The sequence below is a fragment of the Bos mutus genome, chromosome 13 (assembly GCF_027580195.1).
Source record: "Bos mutus isolate GX-2022 chromosome 13, NWIPB_WYAK_1.1, whole genome shotgun sequence".
NCBI classification, from domain to species: domain Eukaryota; kingdom Metazoa; phylum Chordata; class Mammalia; order Artiodactyla; family Bovidae; genus Bos; species Bos mutus.
Genome location: NC_091629.1, coordinates 8,471,139 through 8,492,683, shown reverse-complemented (window position 1 = coordinate 8,492,683; position 21,545 = coordinate 8,471,139). Strand labels below are relative to the sequence as shown.

Genomic DNA, 21,545 nt, shown 5'->3' with positions numbered 1-21,545 from the left:
TCCTATCTCAGAGGAAATAAGTGAGTACAAATCAAATAAATGTTTTAAGATTTTTAAATGCTATTTAGTTTCGTATTTTACTATAGAACCATTTGAGGTTATAGGGTAATTTTTGCTTTTAAATTTATCCACACTTTACTTCAGGTTACATTTGGATATCGCTTTCATTGCCACAATTTCTTCCTCCTAGAAGGGTATAGTTTGGTGGATGACAAACATGAAGATAAAGAACTCTGAAACAGTACACAAGAGAATTACATACATAAAATGGGAAGAGCATAAGAGAAAAGGGATTGACTGAGATTAACGATATTGTCAAAATGAAATTGACTACAGATAAAACATGGAAAGGTCTATAGAAGCATATACACATGCAGAGTCAGAAATCTATATGGTTGAGAAGTTTTTAAGGGTACATATGTATGCCTTGAGTGGGAAAGAGAAAGCAGACGATGCCATCTTTAAAAAGACTAAGAATTCATTGAGGGAAAGTAAAACATATAAAGGCTGTGTCTTGAGAAACACCAAATAAACCACTCTGACTTCAGTTCAGCAGTTAGTCTGGAACCTGACACTGTGCCTTCACTCCGCCCTACAAAGCACAACCTGCCTGGTCATTTCTGAAACACAGAAGAAACTCAGGATCCCTCAGAGATAAACATTATATAATCTGGATGACAAAAATCACATCAGATATCAAATTCTGAGCTCTCGTCCCAACTGGATCCCCAATGGTATTTTAACAGACATTTCATAATGGAGACTGGAGTATGGATCCTAGCAACTACATTCCTAATGAGTAATCAAGTACAAATAAGTGAGTCTATTTCCACCTTCCTATCATGCAAGGCTAGAACTCCCATTTTTTTTCAAATATGCTAGGAAAAAAATTACCATTAAGTTTCTTTAATGCATTAGATAAATCTAATATTTAATACTTAAAAACTGTAAGAGAGGTAATAAAACATGGAGAAGAAAAAAAAAACATGGAGAAGAAAAAAAAAAAGCCTAAGTTACAGATAAGTACAATTTACATGGCAGAACTTACCTTTGGAGAAAACACTGCCTTTTCATGTACACATTTCTATTTATTATTTCATATATATTATTATTTCAAAGTCCATCCAAACAAAATTTTAACATGCAAGGTTAGAGGTAAGAGATTAAACCATCTGCGTTGGGCATCATCTTAAATGGAGGTTAAGCTAAAATAATGCATATTAGTTCCCATCGTTCAGAGTGCAACCCTTCCCCATCCCAACAAAAAGCAAAGCCTGTTTAAATCAAGAGGAACAGGGTTACATTCAGCAGGGAAGTCCTCTGTTCTCAGTAAATGTCGTCCGTGCTTACTCTGGAAGGCCTGATGTGGTTACAGCATCATTTCTGTTGCATATGAGAAATGCAGTGCACCACTGTGGGAGATTAGCAGCCCACATTTAATGTGTTTATATATGAACAGCTTTAACAGAGTTGATGATTTGATTTTTTTTAAATGTACCTACATGAATAGTCTTATGTGCTGAAGACTGCCTGCCTATTTATCTGAAATATGTTAATGACATAACTGACCAGCAACCTTGGTCCCATACTGGAAAAGTGCTTTGTAAGCCATGATTTAATTTCTTAATGCTCATTCATTAATATCTACTGTTTATTTCTACTTTAGTTTTTCTTGAGAAAACATCTCAGAATAACCAGTACCCATTAATTTTCCTGAATTTCACTAACGAATAAAAAAATTTTCACAAAACTTTCACACCTTGAATTATCCAAAATGGTTATTTTGGCTGAAGTAACAGTGTACCAAAAATTGACTTAACAATAAAAACATGAAGTTTCACTGTTACTGATAATTTCCTTCAAAACACAATTTAACATATAGCAAGGTAAAAATTTCACCTTTCAATAGGAGATACAGAAATTTTTTCATGTTAAGTATCCATATAAAATGTCAATATCTGATTATGACAGAAATTGGAAAGGAAAAAAGGAGAAAAAAAAAAAAAAACTAGCAAATTAGTTTCCTTCTAAAAATGACATTCTTTCTGTAAAGCTCTAAGTGAAGAAGAAAAGAATATTAAGTCTCATACTACTAAGAAAATGTACCAGACCACGCAAGATGGTGTATGTGTATGTTAGTCGCTCAGTCGTGTCCAACTCTTTGCGACCCCACGGACTGTAGCCCACCAGGCTTCTCTGTCCATGGAATTCTCCAGGCAAGAATACTAGAGTGGATTGCCATTCCCTTCTCCAGAGGAACTTCCCAACCCAGGTTTCCTGCATGGCAGGCAGATTCTTTACCATTTGAGCTACAGGGAAGTCTTACGCAAGATGGATCTGACAATAATTTTCTGCCATCAAATTTAACTTTGCCATTTCAAAATTCTTAAGATCTGCTTAATTGGACACATAATAGTTTCTAATGTTATCAGTACTCCCTGTATCTCTTAAAAATAAGAAACATTTCTATACTTTAAAATCTTACCGTGTTGTTGTAAGTATACTCTCATTCATCACAGTAAACAAACAAATCTGCATTGATGGGTTTCTGGGTATAACAGTGACTTCCCCATCCAGTAGTGTCACAGTAACACTAACATTCTTAAGTTACTAGAAATAGCAAAGACTGTCATTTCCTATAGTGATCTCCCTCCTCCTAACCAGGTAACAGTGTCTGCTGAAGACATGTTGATTGCTACCAGTTCAATGCAGTGGTTAAGAACCCAGACCCTGGAGCCCAGTGGCCTGGGTTTGAATCTCAGCTTTTCCACTAACTAGTTTTGTGAACTTGGTCAAGTTACCGAACTCTTCTGTGCCTCAGTCTTCTCATATGTGAAATAAGAATAAAGGAAAGGAAGGAGTTCAGGATCACCAGTCAGGAGAATTGGTTCTAATCACAACCTTTTTATCAGAGTATTAGGGGCTTACATAATTTTATTAAAACACACTAGAAACATTTCATGAAAATTCAGTTATAAGGAAAAAGCCTGTCCAGTGTTGATAAAAGAGGAAATGATACATTTGTCACCCAGGTAGAGCATACACTCACCAAAATAACTTTCCCTTACCTTAGAGAACAGGTGAACCAAGCTTTATTACCACTATGAAATTTTCAGCAAAGTTTTTATTTAAAACTCTAGTAGGGTTTTTCTCTACATGAAATTTAATTTTCATGTTCACTTTCACTCTAAAACTTACAAATAATAATTTGTTAAATAAAGGATATTATATATAAGGATGTTATCATATAAGGATGATAATATCACCTAAAGCAAAGGACTCTAGTGAGGATTATAACTGACAGGCTGCTATCAAATACTGTAGTCATTAGCCAAAAACAACACAGTGTAGTTACTGACTCCCTGTTAAAGCTCTGGGAAGTGCAGTGACCCAGTGCCATTCTACCTAAGCAGAAGAGCTGGGACTCGACCCAGGTCAGTCTGATCACAACACACGTTCTTTTCACTACAACACAGTTGCTGCTTCTATACCATAAAGCTTAAGCCAAAGCCCTTCTAAATACTATTAACACATAGAAAGAAAAGCCATAGTATAGCCATATAAATAAAGCCAGACTTTGGAGGAAAAAAAAAAACAATAGTGATAAAAGACACGCAGTGCAGTAAAGACATGCCAAGACAGAAAATGAAGAAAATACGAACGGCAATTTAGAGACCAGCTTTACGTCCATAGTTTGGGTTCTTGAAATTATTAATAGGACTCTTGTAAATCGGATTTTCTTGCTAAAGTAAAAGAAATAGTTTCTAATGATTTCATCAGAAAAAAACTGACATGTATAGTGAATGTTTATAAAAGACAATTTTTACTATTCTTACGCTTCCAAAATTATTTTTTTTTAATCCAAGCAAATTGTTGTAAAATGCAAATGACTAAAATTCATTTACACCTGAAAAATACTGAAGATTGTCACTGCCTTCTTGTATCAAAAGATGAATACAAGACAGCCAACATGTGGCCACACTAGCCTCCAACCCCACATTTCAAAGCACTAAATGCTGACATACATTTTCATCACTTACAGCTTTTAAGTTTTGTACAAAACAAGGTTACTGAGTTGTAATTTGCAGAGTAAAAATACCCTTTTAAAGTACATAGTTTCATGAATTTTCAAATGTATGAAGACACCCATCTGGGCAATTTAGAGACCATAGGTTTAGTCCCCACAGGTTTGCCTTTTCTAGACTCCAGTACTCTCGCCTGGAAAATCCCACGGGCGGAGGAGCCTGGTGGGCTGCAGTCCATGGGGTCGCTAAGAGTCCGACACAACTGAGCGACTTCACTTTCACTTTTCCCTTTCATGCATTGGAGAAGGAAATGGCAACCCACTCCAGTGTTCTTGCCTGGAGAATCCCAGGGACAGGGGAGCCTGGTGGGCTGCCATCTATGGGGTCACACAGAGTCAGACATGATTGAAGTGACTTAGCAGCCAACTATTATATAAATTGAATTACACAGCATGTAGTCTTTTGAGTGGCTGATTTCTACTTAGGGTTGTTAAAAAAAAGCAGCAGCTTTCCACTGAACAGTCTGAAGTTATGTAGGGTTTTCATTTTTTTGGTCATGCCAAGTATGTGGGATCTAAGTTCCCCAACCAGGGATTGAACCCACACCCCTTGTATTAGAAATGAGTGTTAACCACTGCACCACCAGGGAAGTCCCCAGGATTCTATTTTATATAAAAAGAAAAGGCAGAAGAGCAGAGTTAAGATTAAAATTATTAAGAAAATAAAAATACCACAGTAACCTGAAGAAACATTCTTACAACTGTTTTCTTTTAATGGGGTGTATTTAATATGTTTTCTGTTTTTCACTGAATGCAAGTTTCCTGAATAATAAATTCTGGGGGGCAAATGAAATATTTAAAGGACTTTAACAATCAGCTTTAGAGCTAATAAACAAGTCTTAGAAGCGTTACATTTACTTTATGAAACACTTTCCATTTTAGATGTTTTCCAACTTACCGTGTCCCATTTGGCATTCATTTTTTCCTTCTCAAATTTGGCAAATTCCCTTCTGTCATGAATGATCATTAAAAGCTTCCAAATCAGCAGCAATGCAAGGCCAATAAGAACAATTCCAGCAACCACACCTGCTACAATTGGAATAATGTCTGGACCAGTGGGGCACTCTGTAAAGTGAAAAGCAAAGGATACGCACACAAGGGGGTTAGCCTGTGAAAGTGCAGCCAAAACTACAGAGAGCTGTGCAGTCTCACAAAAGACACAGGAATTGAAACTCCAAGATAAGTGAAGTCTTGGGGCACACTATCCAAAAGAACCTATAAAAAAAGATACTGGAAGTAACAGATAAGTTTACAAGATCATAAGGTACATGGTCAGTAAGTAAAAATCATGTATTTCTATGAATTATACCAAAACGGATTTCTATATATTAGAAACTGAACCTCAGAAAATAGTATTATCGACAATAGCACCAAAATCACGAAATACCTATATATAAACTTAATACAACATGTACAAGATTTATATGCTAAAAATTACTGAATACTGATTATTTTTCTGGGCTCCAAAATCACTACAGATGGTGACTGCAGCCATGAAATTAAAAGACGCTTACTCCTTGGAACGAAAGTTATGACCAACCTAGATAGCATATTCAAAAGCAGAGACATTACTTTGCCAACAAAGGTTCGTCTAGTCAAGGCTATGGTTTTTCCAGTGGTCATGTATGGATGTGAGAGTTGGACTGTGAAGAAGGCTGAGAGCCAAAGAATTGATGCTTTTGAACTGTGGTGTTGGAGAAGACTCTTGTGAGTCCCTTGGACTGCAAGGAGATCCAACCAGTCCATTCTGAAGGAGATCAGCCCTGGGATTTCTTTGGAAGGAATGATGCTAAAGCTGAAACTCCAGTACTTTGGCCACCTTATGCAAAGAGTTGACTCATTGGAAAAGACTCTGATGCTGGGAGGGATTGGGGGCAGGAGGAGAAGGGGACGACAGAGGATGAGATGGCTGGATGGCATCACTGACTCGATGGATGTGAGTCTCAGTGAACTCTAGGAGTTGGTGATGGACAGGGAGGCCTGGAGTGCTACGATTCATGGGGTCGCAAAGAGTCGGACACGACTGAGCGACTGATCTGATCTGATTTTTAAAAAAGTTAAAGACCTGAATAAATGGAGAGATTTTATCTATGTTCATTGATTAGAAGATGTCAATGCTCTCCCAATTTGATCTATAAACTCAATATTATCCCAGTCAAAATCCTGGCAGGACATGTGTAGGATATCAAGCAAGTGAATTCTAAAATTTACAAAGAAGTAGGAGAACTAGCAAAGTGTCTCAAACACACTTTCAGGAAAAAAAAAGTTGGACAACTTACATTACCAGATGTCACAAAACTAGCCGTTAAGCAACAGTAATTGAGACAGTGTGGTATTGGCTAAGGGACAGATGCCTAAATTAATGGAACAGAATCAAAAGTCAGAAACAGGCCCACACACATAAGGTCATCTTATTTTCACCCAAAGTGGAGAGAGGTCAGCCTTTTCAAGAAATGGTACAAGAACTGCTGGAAATCTACCTACAAATAACTGGACCTCCACTCCAGATACTGAGAGCAGCTCAAAATACATTATGAACCTAAATGCAAAGCCAGAAACTAAAACTTTCAGAAGAAAACACAGGAGAAAAATACTTATGAAGCTGAGTTATGAAGAGAGTTCTAACATAGTAAGAAACGAGATCTACAAAAGAAAAACCTGGTAAAATTTAAGCTTCTGGTCTTCAAAAAACAGTATGTGAAATACACATACCTGAAAATGCAAAATAACAACTGAGGCTTTAAAAAAGTTTGGCTGTTTCTTTTGAAGTTAAATATATGCCCTCTCCCCAATTCCTAACATTTATCCTAGAGAAATGAAAACTTACATTCCAATAATAATCACAAATGTAGAAAATTCTAAGAACGTATTAAAAGTTCCCAGAAAAAAAAGATAAAAATGATTCATCTCTTGAAAAGCAGAACAAATTCATGCCATATAATACCCTTTAACAAATTATCTTTCCCAGTGCCCAAGCCTAAATCAAGCTGCTATTAAAAATATCACGAGTAACGATGTTACTGAGTACCTTCTATCAGGCACTGTGCTAAGGGCTTTATATGGGTTACTGCATTTACTCTTCAAACTCTCCATAACATAAAATTTGCTTTCTCTTTCCCTTGTTTCTTATAGTTAATTAAATACTCTTTTAAGCTTGAAGAGATTTAAAATGCCCCAACTTGAATGTAAAGTAGTCATGTAAAGTAGCTGGAAGCTGTTCCTAGATCTGAGTGAGTGAAAGTCGCTTAGTCATGTCTGACTATTTGCGACTCCATGGACCGTCCATCGAATTCTCCAGGCCAGAATACTGGAGTGGGTAGCCTTTCCCTTCTCCAGGGGATCTTCCCAACCCAGGGATCGAGGGGAACTACCAAAAGCTCTAAGCAGCAGAAAGATATAAAAGAAAATGCAAAAAACTTTGAAATGATCAGATTTCTACCTGGAGTCTCTACAACATGAACAGTGGCCTCATTGTTCCCATTCACGGAGTATGTGAAGTAGAACCAGCAGTCGTCAACGTCCTTCTCCTTACAGTGGGACAAGGGATCCACCTGGCCTGGCTGGGGCAATTTGTCCCGATTTTCAACCTTGGTAATGTTGAAATGTGAACATTCCTGAGCACATGTGTCTTTCTTCTCTCCTTTATTGAAGGCTCGGCACTGAACACATTCTCTGTTAAAATGCAAATGATTATATTTATTATTTATAATCATATTTGCTTAAAGATTATTTTGTGTGCTAGACTCAAAATTTGACCAAATTAGGCCAAGAGAGATGAAAGAAGATATGAATAAATGAAAAAACATATGACATTTCTTGGTGGGAAAACTAAACATAAAGACGCTAGCTTCCTAAGTGAAATTACAGATTTATTACAGCCCAAACTAAAATCCTCCAAAAGAAATAAGAGTAGTAAGCTAAAACTAGCCCTATCAGATATGAAATATACAATATAAAGCCAAAATAACTTTTGAAATGTATTGCTGGTATTATGGTTCTTTCTGCAAGGGACAAAACCTTCCATTTTATTTAGTCAAAAGGCAGTAAATAAATTAATTAGCAATTGGTAATACTAATTTAACAAAGGTTACCACATGGATTCAATTAAATACAAAATTCAGGTTGAAATAATGGTACCACCACCCTCATAGGATACAATTCACTATCATGTGCAAACACTAGCGATTGAGAATTTTTAGATTTACAAAGTGGGCTTCAATGTGACAGATACTTTATTTACAGTGTGGCCTAGTATTAGCACTGTTCTATGGACCGTGTGTTCATACACAGGCGAACAGTGAGCAATCACCTATTTCAAGCAACTGAGAAATACTTACTTATGCTCAGCACAAACTCCAAGGCAGGTCTGACACATCTCACAGGTTGGCCCTTGGAACTTGGGGTCTGTACACTTACAGGCACCACACTCACAGACGCCGCGGCCATTGCAGATCTGTCCATTCACGGCCATGCAGGAAGTGGTATCCAGAGAACAGTCACAGGCGCTGCCGGTGTAGTTAGGGTTGCACTCACACACTCGACACTTGCAAACACCATTTCCTGCAATTAAAAATCTCATTTCTCACAACAGTGGTAACAATATAATCACAACACTGAAAAATGAAAACAAGCAAGAATATGTAAGAAAGTATCCACAGGAGGGAGTGGCCCTCAATGGTGCCCCTTTTCTATTTATTCACTAAGCAAACTTGCAACATGTTTCATTATATTAGACAGGACCACATTTTGTAACCACTTTCAGACCCATTCTCACCTCCACATATTAAGCCATTGGATCTATCACAGTTGAAATTATCACACTCGCAGAATTTGCCAGAATAAATTTCATTTGTATTGTCCCTCTTCCTACACACACACTGTCCACAGACACACTCTCCATTGTTGCTACAGATTTCTGAACTGTTTTCTTTCCTGCAGTAGGCGTCCATGTCTTCGCTGTTCACCTCATCTGTGCTACATTCACAGTGTCTCCCGACACGTCCCTCGTTGCACCTGAACAAAGAATCCAAAATTTCAGTCACATAAAAAGAATTGAAAGTAACAAGTGGTGAGAAAGAGAGGAAATAAAACTATAAACATTATCTTCAGACTGCAATTATATAATATGTGTCACAGAAGTGTACATATGTACATGTGTACACACACACACAGCCATTCAAGTCCACACGGAGTCTACACAGGGGCCTAGGAACAAATTCCTCTTTAGGAAAGTAACCATTCTGATCAAAATGAAACTACAATCTAGCAATGAACAGGTAAACACAACATTTGGAAACAAAGGATAAACTTATTTTTAAAGAGTGTGGTATGTTTCCAAAGGATATGCTGTATATTACATTTGCTTTTATTTGCCCAATTTTTATACTAAATGTTTATACCCAATTTTTATACTAAAAAGTATAAAAACACACAACTGAACGACTGAACTGATAAAAACACAGCCCAAAAAGTACATGGAAGTTGAAAACCATACTAAAAGTATCATTTAAAAATGTAACTACCATAATGTTTAAAAATAAATTTAAGGATTCAGACTTTTCAGACACTTTTTATAGTGCTTATACACACTGGTATAATACAGTATCTGGTAAATACACAAAAAGAAGGCAAAACATTTTCAAGATCTTTCAGATAATATTTTACTAAAAATGTATCTATACAACTCAGGATATGACATGGAAAATAAAAAATGTAATTTTGTTGTTTAGAATAGAAAGCTAGTAAATGATGGCAAAATAGTCATTAATTTTCCTCATGATTAAAAACCCTTCAAAGCCTAGTCATTTGGGAGCTGACAGTTGAATCAAAATAGTCTTCTCTCCTGTTCTAAAAAAATAGGAGAAAGATGAAATAGGAAGATTTATAGTATAAAAATTAAAACTAATTTGACTTAAGTTCTGTTAGTAGTAGATTCTATGTTCTAAAAATAGTGTTTTCTTAATTTTACAAATATATGAATTAAAATTATTCCAACAATGCAGAAGTACATGTATTAACAAGTGAACATCCTTTATTAATTCCTAATTCCAGTTCCCATATAAAATCACTATTATTTTCTATAAGCTTACTGAGCTCTACAGAGTTCAGATTGCTATCATGAGAGAAAAACCCAAATGCTACCATAAACATTTGTTAAGTAACATCTTAGATGGCTACAAAAGCTTTTATTTTAGAATAAAAAGTAGTCTGCCTAAAGGAAAAAAGGCAGAGAAGAGCTTTCTATAAAGCACACACACAAGACCAACAAATTGATCTTGTGGTGAGCAGCAGTAGTTGGAAGAGTAGTTTATCTGCTCCCACAGAGATTCCAGGAAGCTCAGACGGCCTCCGGACGTCCCGGCTGCCATGCCCCCAGACCGTGCGCGCCTCCCGCTCACCTGCAGGCCCCACACTCGAAGGTCCCGTTGCCGTCGTGGCACTTGGGGCTTCCTGGGATGCCTTCACCCTGGCACTCACATTCGCAGATGAACTGAAGGACAATCTCCACTTCCTCAGTGAAGCCCAGAGGCTTAATTTTAATGGTTTCAGAGTTCTTATTTGGACATTTATTTGCAGTTATGCTAATTTCAAACTGAACCTTAAAAGGAAAACAAGAAGATAAGTTAAAAACTAAGCAATTTAAATCTACTAAAAATTTTTCAAAAAGCCACTCAAGTTATATTTAACTGTTTCTCAAATTATAAGCTAAATTGCTTATAAACAAGTAAGCTTTTCCTTTTACTTCAGAAAAATGTTCATGTAACATACCTCATCCCCAATGGAAATATTAGAGCATTTTCTCCCATTTTCCCCTGTTCCATTCACCCCATTCTTGCAGTAAGACTTGTAATTTATTGTTACTCCTTCCGGCAATTTGCTGTTTTCCAAAATGACTTCTGAAGAAAGGGACTAAAAGAAAGACTAGTAAGAGGAAAGGCAAACAAATGATACTATAAAACAAGTTGAGTTCATAAATCCAGTGGATAAAATGAGCTGTTAAAACAGTATTATTTAAATACTGCAAGCCTAATCTTGAGTGACTAGAAAACACAAAACCCAGAGAAATGGGCTCAAATAAATAACCAATTATTCAAAATAATGTACACAACTGAAAAGAGTATTTAGTTAAAATTTTAATGATGACACAGCACAGAGGCCTAATATTAATTATGAAGAGTTCTAAGAACAAAGAATTCTTTCTTTCCCCACTGGCAACACACTCTCCTCTGCCCTGCCACTTGTAGCTCACTAGCGTTAGTCGCTCAGTCATGTCTCTTTGTAGCCCCATGGTCTATAGCCCACAAGGCTCCTCTGTCCACAGATTTCTCCAGGCAAGAATACTAGAGTGGGTTGCCATTCCCTTCTCTAGGGGATCTTTCCAACTCAGGGATCAAACTTGAGTCTTCTGCATTGCAGGCGGATTCTTTACCGTCTGAGCCATCAGGGAAGCCTCAGCTCACGAAGGACAGAGGTAAATAACCTACTACATAGGCTGGAAATAAATCTGCTTAGGGGCCATTGCAGGCCTGCCCCCACTCCCTCAAAGAAAGAAAACCCAGAGTGGGAGGATTCAAGCCAGTGCTTTTGTAGAACAGCAGAGGGCGCAGGACAAATGGAGAAGGCTGCAGCGGAGAGCTCAGTCCTGGTCACACCACTCGCTTTAACCTCTGAGCCACCAGGGAAGCCCAACAGATGGAGTTAGGAAAGCATTAAGATATGCTGTAAAGACAGAACGACTATGGGGGTGACAGGGAAAAACCAGAATCTAGAAAGTCTGTAAAAATCTGAGTAGGGTCTTTCCAAAACATTTTGTAACCCCCTGGCATGAGGTAGAAAATAAAATTCAACTTGTCGAAGGGCTGGAGCTGGTGTATGCAGCACAGGATGGTTACAGTTGTATTACAAAGGCCTCTGATGACTTACAACAGTTACTGACCAAGGCTTAATGAGTATCCCTAAAGTACTCGGAACTAAACTCGAGATGAACAATTCCTCTTTTAATTTCAACTTCTTTCCACATGGGGTAAAAATCTTATAAATCTTATTTTAATAAGTCATGTATGCATTCATATATATTTTATAGTACATGCACATATGACTGTGTGTGTACCACTTGAGAACAGAGAACTATGTACCCTGAAAATATGGCAAGAGAAGAATTAGAAAAAAATAAAAGGCTTTTCTGGCACAATTCATCAAAATCAATGAATCTATAAAATGAAGGGAAGTACAGAAGACTGAGGTAATCCTATAAATCTAAATGAAAGTTGTTTCATACTTGTTTTCCAAAAAGGAGACTTATTACTTAATGACATTCAAACAGAATTTAGAAATCCAGCCCCCGCCATGCCTTTTATTTTGCCTTGCAAACACATTTTTGTAAGAAAATGAGTTTTTCCTCCACATACAGAATTTTACATACAAGTTTTACATTGTCTTGTGGGGCCTGCTAAATTGTATATGAAAGGAGTTTTACTATTTTTAAGCAAAGTATTCTCAACAAGGTACTGCCCAAAACAGATCTTACTTAGAATGCACTCACATTGTACGCATCGATGATCAACTGAATCACATTGCTGGAATTTGCAGATAATGTTCCTACCGCTGACTTAGGGATCAAATTTTTCAGTTCCTGCAATTAAAAGATAAAACCTATAAAATCTGACTAATTAGCATCTACTGAGTGCCTACTATTTATTTTTAAAAACCATTTCTAGATATATATCCTAAATAAGGAGTCAGACCTAAAAACTAGTTTTGCAATGTAATTAAAATACATTTGTAAAATCTAGCCTATCTGATGACATTTTCCCACATTTCAATTCAGACATATCATTTTGCCTTTGATGACTAAACAATAAGGATCTAGAAATGTGTTCCTATTTTGATCTCACAAGTATATATTTACCTTGTAAACAGGCTGAAATTCTTCAGTAACTGCAAAAATCGTCTGAATGTTATTTTCGCTTAGTTTCTGGACAAGGTGAGCAATAGAAGGATAATCCTAAGAAATTAAGTAATAAAATTTAGTATGTAATTATATCCAATATACTCCAGTTTTTCAAAACTTTCTGAAAATAATGATTTGCAGATATATCTGGATTACTTACACAAGACTGCCTGAAACAACACAAATTATTGCTGAACTAGATCCTGTCTAGTGGGTTTCTGATCCTTTTTTATCTTTAGTGTGCATAAAAATTTCAATAAAAAAGATTTTTAAAAGATTATCTATGTATATTAAATGTCAGAACAATGAAATTGAAGAATTGCCATAATTAAAGGTTATATTATCACTAAGAAAAAGACCAAGATTCAGCAAGGTTTAGGTTTCTTCCAGACCTTGAATAAACTGCCCATGTTTATTTTCCGTAGAGGCAGGATGCCTACTTCCTTAAATCATATATAAATAAGACAAGGAGTGTAAGACTATACAAATGATTTGTTTAGACATAGTATCAAACTTGGTACTCCTTGATGGACCGAGTGAGAGGAGACAGAGCTTTGGGCTGGGGTGCAGGGCCAGGAGTCAGCAGCTCCCTTTACCACCAGGCCCTCAGCTACGCAGAAGGAAGCAGGCACAAAGCCACAGCATCAGAACAGCAACAAAGCTTTCCTGCACGTTAGGTCAGGGCCCAACTTACCAAAGTAACAAAACCCCAATCCTGAAAAACCCACAAGCCCATTACCCATAATACTCTAAAAACCCAAATCCACTGAATATGTAAGGCGCTAAGCACTTACGTAATAATGGCTCATTGTGTACACATCATTTTCCAGGTGACACTGTCCATCATTCGGTAAAACAATGCCACCAAGTTTCCCATCTCCAGCGAAGTGAAACCCAGCATCCGTGGAAAACACCAGCAGCCGTGTCACATTCCTCCAACCAATCAGGGACTTGAAAAGAAAAGGATTTCAGTTTTAAAATACTACCTACAGAAATTCAGCAAAGATTAAATCTTTTAATCTTTATACAGGCTACCACTATACTTTCAACTTAATTCTGTATTTTCTCTTTTCACAATGCTAATAACATCCTTGCTGATAAAGGCACTGAGCCCGCTGAATAAAACGCCCCTGCCTCACTGTAACACTTCACCTTGCCTAGCTGTCTGTCTCAGCTCTTTTTTTAAAAACTACCTTTTAAAGTCAATGTCCTTATCCCCACTAAAAGGTAGCTACACTCCACACAGGGCAGGGACCACATCTGGTTTTGTGCATCATCTTATCTCTACTAGGTGCTTAATGAATAAGTGAAAACGTCTCAGCCCACACCCAACTTTATCTAAACACTGTTATCTCCCCTTCCCATCCATACCTACTCCACCTTCTGGAGCACATACTCCCTTTATCAGCCACCATATTAAAAAAGCCTCCCCTTTTTAATTCTAATAAAAAGCATTTTCTTCAGAGTTGATCCTGCTTAATTCCACCCCTTTTAATCCATCAGTACTGTTTGTTCATTTATTTTATTCTCCACCTTATTCAGCAAAAAATTTAAAGTGGTGGTAAAATCCTGTTGAATGGTAATTTTACAATCACCTGTCTTTATTTACTCCATACATCTGTATATATCTTCCTAAGACTATAAAATCCTTGAAGGCAAGAATTAAGTTTATTCATGCTGGCAGACCAACTGGAATATGTCTCTTCTGCATTTAGAGAAGTAAGTGGAACAGTTACTCTCAGTCAGCACAGGGAGCAGAGAGCAGCGGCCAGGATACCATGGCCTGTTTTAATCTCAAGGCTGAGGTTCAGGCAGAGACAGCGCAAAGAATGCTTTCTCCATATGAGCTTCTAGCAGGATCACAAATGAATGGCTGGAGAGGAAACAGGCATCAAGCTAAGCACTGCCTGGAAAACTACTCTTCCCCTTTAAAAGTGGAGACTATCCTTAAACTGCATCTACCCTGATGAGAAGTCAAGACTGACTATAATACAGTTGTTAACTGTTTGTTGGCTACTTGCACTATCTATGGATTACCGTATTTAAACTTCCTAAGGTGTACCTGTTATTATCTCTTAAGGAGAAGGAAACTGCCTAGTGGATGAGCAGTGATGGGAACATTTGAAGCTTTGTCCTAATAGTCTAAAGACTGTTATCTCAAGCACTGTATTATATCATCATCTTGGGTATCAAATAGCATACTACAACTTGGTTGAAAAGTAACCATTAAGAAGCATCCGGAAGAGAAAGGTGTTTTAGGGCACAGGGGTACTATAAGGAAAAAGGGGGGGAAAATGAGACAGATAAAACTTCATCTAGCTCACAGTGTTTTCTACTTCTGTCCTCAGCTACATCATTAAAAGGTCACCTAAAATTTTGGGTTGGTAAATGAGTCAAAAATTCTAAGCACCAGTCCAATGGAGGATCAGCTTACTGTCGTTGAAAATCTTCTAATTAAAATTGCAAACATTATATGACTTCTCAGAATATATACAGCTTTCACACTAGGACTTAAAAATTTCTTTTTAAATTACTAAGACATGGGCAAGATGCCTCTCAAAGATAAGCAGAAGAAAACTAACCAAAGGAAAATGGTGCCTGACACACAATCTATTTGAGCACTTTTAATGTTCCTGGTGACGTCTCAGATAACCCTAATACCATCTCAGTCACAAAGCTGAAAGCCAGGGTACCCTGAGCCTCCTTAAAAAACCCAGGACACCAGCTAAAGCTACGCTGCCCCACTGTTTCAAATGGTGAGCATTTTGGCTTTTAAAACCCAGATTGACTATGCTTTTTTTTTAAACCACTTGCAGTTGGGAGGGAATTTAAGGGATTAATCAGTATAGTATAGAAATTAAGGTAATATTTTCTGACAGAAAAATCACACTTAAATTCCACACAAATAATATCCCCTGTAGAGAATGAATGCACTCACTCCACAAACTGCGACTTGCATGATTGCATCAAAGCCACCTTCTGGTGAATCCAAATTTCCAGATATGCGCTGCTTACCAACAAGTTCATTAAATACTTCCCCTTTATCAGTAAGGCTGAGCACATTTTTGTAGCTAAATGGGCTCGTGCAGTTCTGTTCATTTGTGCAAGGGTTCCTGAGTTTAGCTGGTGTTGTGCTAATGTAAGGCATCACAGTTTTCTCCACGAAAGAACCAAACCCTGTGGAGGAAAACGCACATGCAGTTGAGGATGGAGGGTGGATGGTTAAACTGCATTAAAAAAATCAAGTCTAAGTAATCAACATGTTTATAAGATCAACAAATGAATGAGTAAACTCCTGTAACAACAAACATGCAGTTTATTCTCTATGTGGTGTAATGTGTGTCAAATAACATGGCAGCCAGTAAGAAGGGCTCCCCTGGTGGCTCAGATGGTAAAGAATCTGCCTGCAATCCATGAGATCCAGGTTCCATCCTTGGGTCGGGAAGATCGCCTGGAGAAGGGAATGGAAACTCATTCCAATATTCTTGCCTGGGAAATTCCATGACAGAAGAACCTGGTGGGCTACAGTCCACAGTCACAGAGAGTCAGACACGACTGACTCTTTCTTTCTTTTTTATAGTAAGAGAGGAACAAGGAGGCAGAAAAATCATTAGCCATGTGACAGGAGTATCAGTCCTCTCAGAAAGAAAAAGCTAAAACCTAGCCTCCTAATCTCACATTTATATAGTGAAGGATAAAACTGCTAAGATTTACAAAAATGAAAATTATTAATTTTCTCAAAATTCCTACCAATTCGGAAGTCTGAAGTGATCCTCCTCATTTCATTCATCAAATCTGTTCCCAGACTTTTCACATTCTCCAAGTCATCTTTCATGGAATAGGAGAGGTCCATGAGGTAGTAGAGATCAATGGGATAGTCTTCAGCCCGCTTGAATTTTAGTGTGAATGTCTGTGGCTCCCCTAATTAATCAGAGATTAGAAAACTAGCTTGCCAGCAATCAAAAGCAAATGGAAAAGCCAAGGAAATCAGATTGATAAGGTCAACACTATAGAGTAAACCGTATTATTCACGTAGTTTTTACAAAAACCAGGGCATTCCATAGGGAATTCAATCAATGCCTGTGTACTCTTTTTATTCACAAATATTTAAAATGCCAGGCCCCAGGGATAATGAAAAAGACAGCATTCCCAATCTACAGTGGGCAAGACAGGCAAATAGTGGGTTGCTAACTACGACAAAGGAAAACAGATAGGAACAACACAAACTGGATGGGGTGGGTGAGGCAGGCACACCACAGGACACTCCGGGCGTTTTAGAGACTGACGCTGTCAAGCGAGACTCTTCTCTGTTTATAGGATGCACTGCGTGCAGTGAATAAAGTAATCTGATTTTCACTTAAGAAAACCTGATGAAAAGTTTTAAGATGATTAAAGAGACAAACTTGTTAAGAAATTATAGGGGAAAAAAAGAGGATACAGATATGAAACCAATAAGGACACAGAAGAGATGTACCAGAGGTGTGAGTTGAAATGCATCAGAAAACACGAGTAGGAAGAGAGTAGGAAGAGGTCTGGGTAAAAGGTCATTTCGTTTTTAACTTGCAGATTTTCTCTATATAGATTTCTAGTAGGCAGTTGGATAACTGTGTTTGGAGCTTGAGAGAAAAAAGTCTGTGTTACAGCACACAAAGGGTTTCAAAACCATGAGAGGAAAGCCCAGTTAAGTGGATTACAAAGAGGAAGGAAGAAAAAAGACACAGAAAGAAGACTGGAAGGCACTGGCAAGAGATAAGAAGGAAAGCAGAAGCCTTATCGCTGAAGCCAAAAAGAAACATGTCAAGAAGCTCAAAGGCATCACATGTACAGCAGAGTTAAATAAAGGGAAAAAAAAGGCCTGCCGAGGGTCCATCAGGCCTGGCAGTTTCAGGTGCCAGCAGAAGTTGGCAGAGCAGGTCTAGAGGCACCAGGCTGAAGAGAGGGCAACGGGGAGGGGGTGGGGAGGGCACACGTGAGTCCTGGGTGGAAGGGGCTGGAGATTAGAAGAGAACGGGGCATATTTTTTCTTTTTTCCAGATGCAGGACTGCTACAGATTCTTATGAAAACCTTAATGTTTTAACAGTAGTGTACAAAAACAAAGGAAAAAATAGATTAAAATGTTATCTTTATGTTATATAGTTACACCAGAAGATGGATATTTTTATTTTCGAAAAACCCACTAAATCTATTAATAATACTTTCTGAATCTTTAACAGAATTTACTTTGGACATTAGGCAAATGTCAGGTACATGGTCTGACAAATTATACCTGCAAAAAATTCAAAAAATTTCTAAAAGTTAACATACTCAACATTTCTCAACAGAAACATATATAAAGTTGTCTGGAAGCTCAAGTGGACCCAAAGGCACTCCTAGAATCAGATTTCCATACCTGATCGTAACTGCAGAACCAACTGCTGTGGCTGGATTTGAGTGATATCTTCTGGCTGCAGCTTCTCTGCTGTTCCTTTGCTTCGATTCGTTACATTTTTATTTTTCTTTATATCTTTGGAGCCTCTAGGATTTTCAATGTCATTTGGATGACAGCCCTTCTTTTTTAAGGCTTCTAAATCATCACATCGAGCAGATGTAGGCATACCTTCTTGTAAAAATGTCTAAATGACATATAAAATATAGCTATAAATATGATATAAAATGGTCAAACCTTTTATATAATTGCAAATAACCAATTAAATTGCAAAAATCAGGTAACATGTCTAATGTACTTTGTCTCTGGTTTTAACCAAAATGTTGTTCCCTTCATCTAACCATAATAAACAAAACAAAAACATTTCTCCGTGAAGGTAGTACCTTTGTTACTAATATATAACTAGTACTATATTATTTTAGAAATATTTAGTAGAACTTCAGTGTATATTTTAACTGTTTCACGTTCAGAGTATCTACTCAAAGAAATTTTTTTATGAAATTATTCAGCAGGGTTAAGAATTATTAATAATAAATATATCCAAATAACAGACAAATACTTTTCCCAAAATTTCCCTTAGAAAAATTCTTAGAAGTCTTTCATATTAGACAGCATTTTCCTTCATGATATTTTGAACAACTCAATACTAGGAAAAATATATGAGCCCAAAACCTTTTTTAAAAAGGAGACCAAGAAATTTACCACAGATTTACTAAGTATTCTTGGAGTAAAAAAAAAAAAAAAAAAAACAACTATTGGTTATTAATAGAAAAAAGCCTTTTAAAATTAACTAAAAAAAAAAAAATAGCAAGTGATTTTATAACAGGGTCAGAATGTATTTCTATTGGGTGAATTGTTTAAAAACAAAAAATGGTAATGCTATGTAAACGGTACTTGTGGTGTGGGGTAAAACTTCCAGTAGTGATGTGATTTTAAAATGGGTTTTATGTGGAATCTAGAAAAATGGTACAGATAACCCTATTTCCAGGGTTTGGAAATAGAAACCTACCTCCAAGAACAGAGATGCACACGCAGAGAACGGAGCTGCGGACACGGGGGAGGGGAGGGGAAAAGGGGAGGGGGGAGGGGGAAGGGGGGGGGGAGAGCAGCGCTGGCACAGACGCTCCGTGTGTGGTGTGTGAAAAGGCTCAGGGAAACCGCTGTGCCCGCAGAGTTCAGCTTGGCGCTCTGCGAGAGGACTATGGCGGTGGGATGGGGGGTGGGAGGCAGGCTTCAGAGGGAGGGGATACATGCGCACGTATAGCGGATTCATGCTGCTGTATAGTGGAAACTAAGACAACGCTGTAAAGCCATTATCCTCCAAATAAAAGGATATACTGTACAGCACAGGGAATACAGCCAATATTTTATAATAACTACAAGCAGAATAGAACCTTTAAAAATTGTGACTATATACACATATGATACATCAACATCTCAATTAAAAAAATACAATGTTTGCCAAAAGAATAAGAGAACAAAAAAGACTTACAATTTTTAAGTAACAGGAATAGCTACAAAATATATTCTTGTTTATAATAGGATGGTGAGTTAGAAATACATTAATATAATGCATCCAGGATCTTTTCTGTACTTGGTAAATAAACAGCAGCTAAAAAATATTACTACCATTTTTTAAAAATGCGTCATTTTTATCAGATGACTAACTCAGAAGTACTTTTAGTGAAAGCAAAAAAACTGCTGTTTAAGATGTGTGTGTGTGCACACATGTGTGCACTCACTCATGTCCAGCTCTTTGTGACCCCATGGACTGTAGCCAACCAGGCTCCTCTATCCATGGGATTTCCCAGGCAAGAACACTGGAGTAGGTCGCCATTTCCTACTCCAAGGATCTTCCAGATCCAGATATCGAACCCACATCTCTTTCAACTCCTGCATTGGCAGGTGGATTCTTTACCACTGTGCCACCTGAGAAGCCCTAAGATGTAAAGATTCTAAATAAGTTTTTCATAAATGTGAGAAGAGGGAACAACAGTGTATACATGTGTATCTGTGCATATCATTTTTAAATGTGTACTTATAATGGCCATTTAATTATTTCACATATACCCCTAAAAATTGTTTAGTTGGCCAGAAGTCTTTTTTTAAAATCTTGTCATTAGGAAAATGAGGAAATGCCTTTCATTTAGGGTCACTTTGTGTTCAGTTTTATATGGTATTTATTATCTATTGATTTCATGGTGCTGCATAAAGTGAGGATATTCATAAAAAAGAATACACAATAGTTTTGATCAGTTATTTTTTTAAGGAAAATATAACACTAAATGAGAGCCTTTTTGTACTTGGAAAAACAACTGGAAGGGAATGCCATAGGTCTGATGGTTCAAAGTTCAAAGCTGTCTTCCCTTTATGTATGATCAAACCTAAAATGCTGCGAAAGTACAGGCCCAGTGCACCATCCATTTCCAAATGTTAGCCAATCCAGGAAATTCAGATCACAAAACTCAAGTAAACATATCCCAAAATACCTTTAATAATTTAAGAATTGTGCCACAAAGATCAAAGGCTAAATTAGTAAAAGAATAATTTGGCTAGGATAACTCTAAACCCCAGATAAACTATAACCTTCATAAAATGAATGCTATTGTTGGGAACAGCAAGTACCACTTATTTATAATCATCTAAGTGAAACTGCTTTAAGTTTCTCCAATTCTTGTGCCAACACAAAGGAGGCAGCTCATGCTCAATTTCCAGGTAAGAAAACCTAGGGTTTCAGTTAAGTAAGCCTTGTCTGAGACAAACTCAAGGCACTCCCTGTCTCCTCCACTGTCTCCAACTAATTCCAGAACACCATTTTTTGAAGAAGAGAAAGTTGCCAGTAGAAAAATTTTGAAATAACAAAACAAAAACTTCTCATTTTGTCTTTCAGGTCAAATCACATGAAACATCTGATACTTGACCAGTAACGGCCACAATGCAGGTATCTGAACATGGGGTTTTTACTCAGGTGCCTGAGAAAAAACAAACAAGCCTTCAACCTTCTGATATTATTCACTCTGTAAATAAACTACATATCCTCAAAATGACTCCCCTTTACCTCCAGTTCCAACTTAATGTTCATTGT

The 21,545-nt window shown here is 37.3% G+C and overlaps 1 protein-coding gene across 3 annotated transcripts in view; it reads right to left on the bottom strand.

Moving 5' to 3' along the window:
* The window catches only part of ITGB1 (integrin subunit beta 1), a 43,609-nt gene that overhangs the window by 1,971 nt on the left and 20,093 nt on the right, over positions 1-21,545 (bottom strand). For 2 of the 3 annotated variants that reach the window (XM_070380978.1, XM_070380977.1), the window contains exons 4-16: positions 18,425-18,647; positions 16,785-16,955; positions 15,973-16,211; positions 13,829-13,984; positions 12,993-13,088; positions 12,627-12,716; positions 10,853-10,993; positions 10,483-10,682; positions 8,859-9,097; positions 8,422-8,644; positions 7,524-7,756; positions 4,983-5,149; positions 3,663-3,743 (exon numbers count right to left, since the gene is read on the bottom strand). In XM_070380978.1, the coding sequence (XP_070237079.1) occupies positions 3,669-3,743; positions 4,983-5,149; positions 7,524-7,756; positions 8,422-8,644; positions 8,859-9,097; positions 10,483-10,682; positions 10,853-10,993; positions 12,627-12,716; positions 12,993-13,088; positions 13,829-13,984; positions 15,973-16,211; positions 16,785-16,955; positions 18,425-18,647 (2,253 nt within the window). In that variant the 3' untranslated portion in view covers positions 3,663-3,668. The remainder of the gene's footprint in view (positions 1-3,662; positions 3,744-4,982; positions 5,150-7,523; positions 7,757-8,421; positions 8,645-8,858; positions 9,098-10,482; positions 10,683-10,852; positions 10,994-12,626; positions 12,717-12,992; positions 13,089-13,828; positions 13,985-15,972; positions 16,212-16,784; positions 16,956-18,424; positions 18,648-21,545) is intronic. The other variant, XM_005890182.3, reaches the window with a different exon arrangement.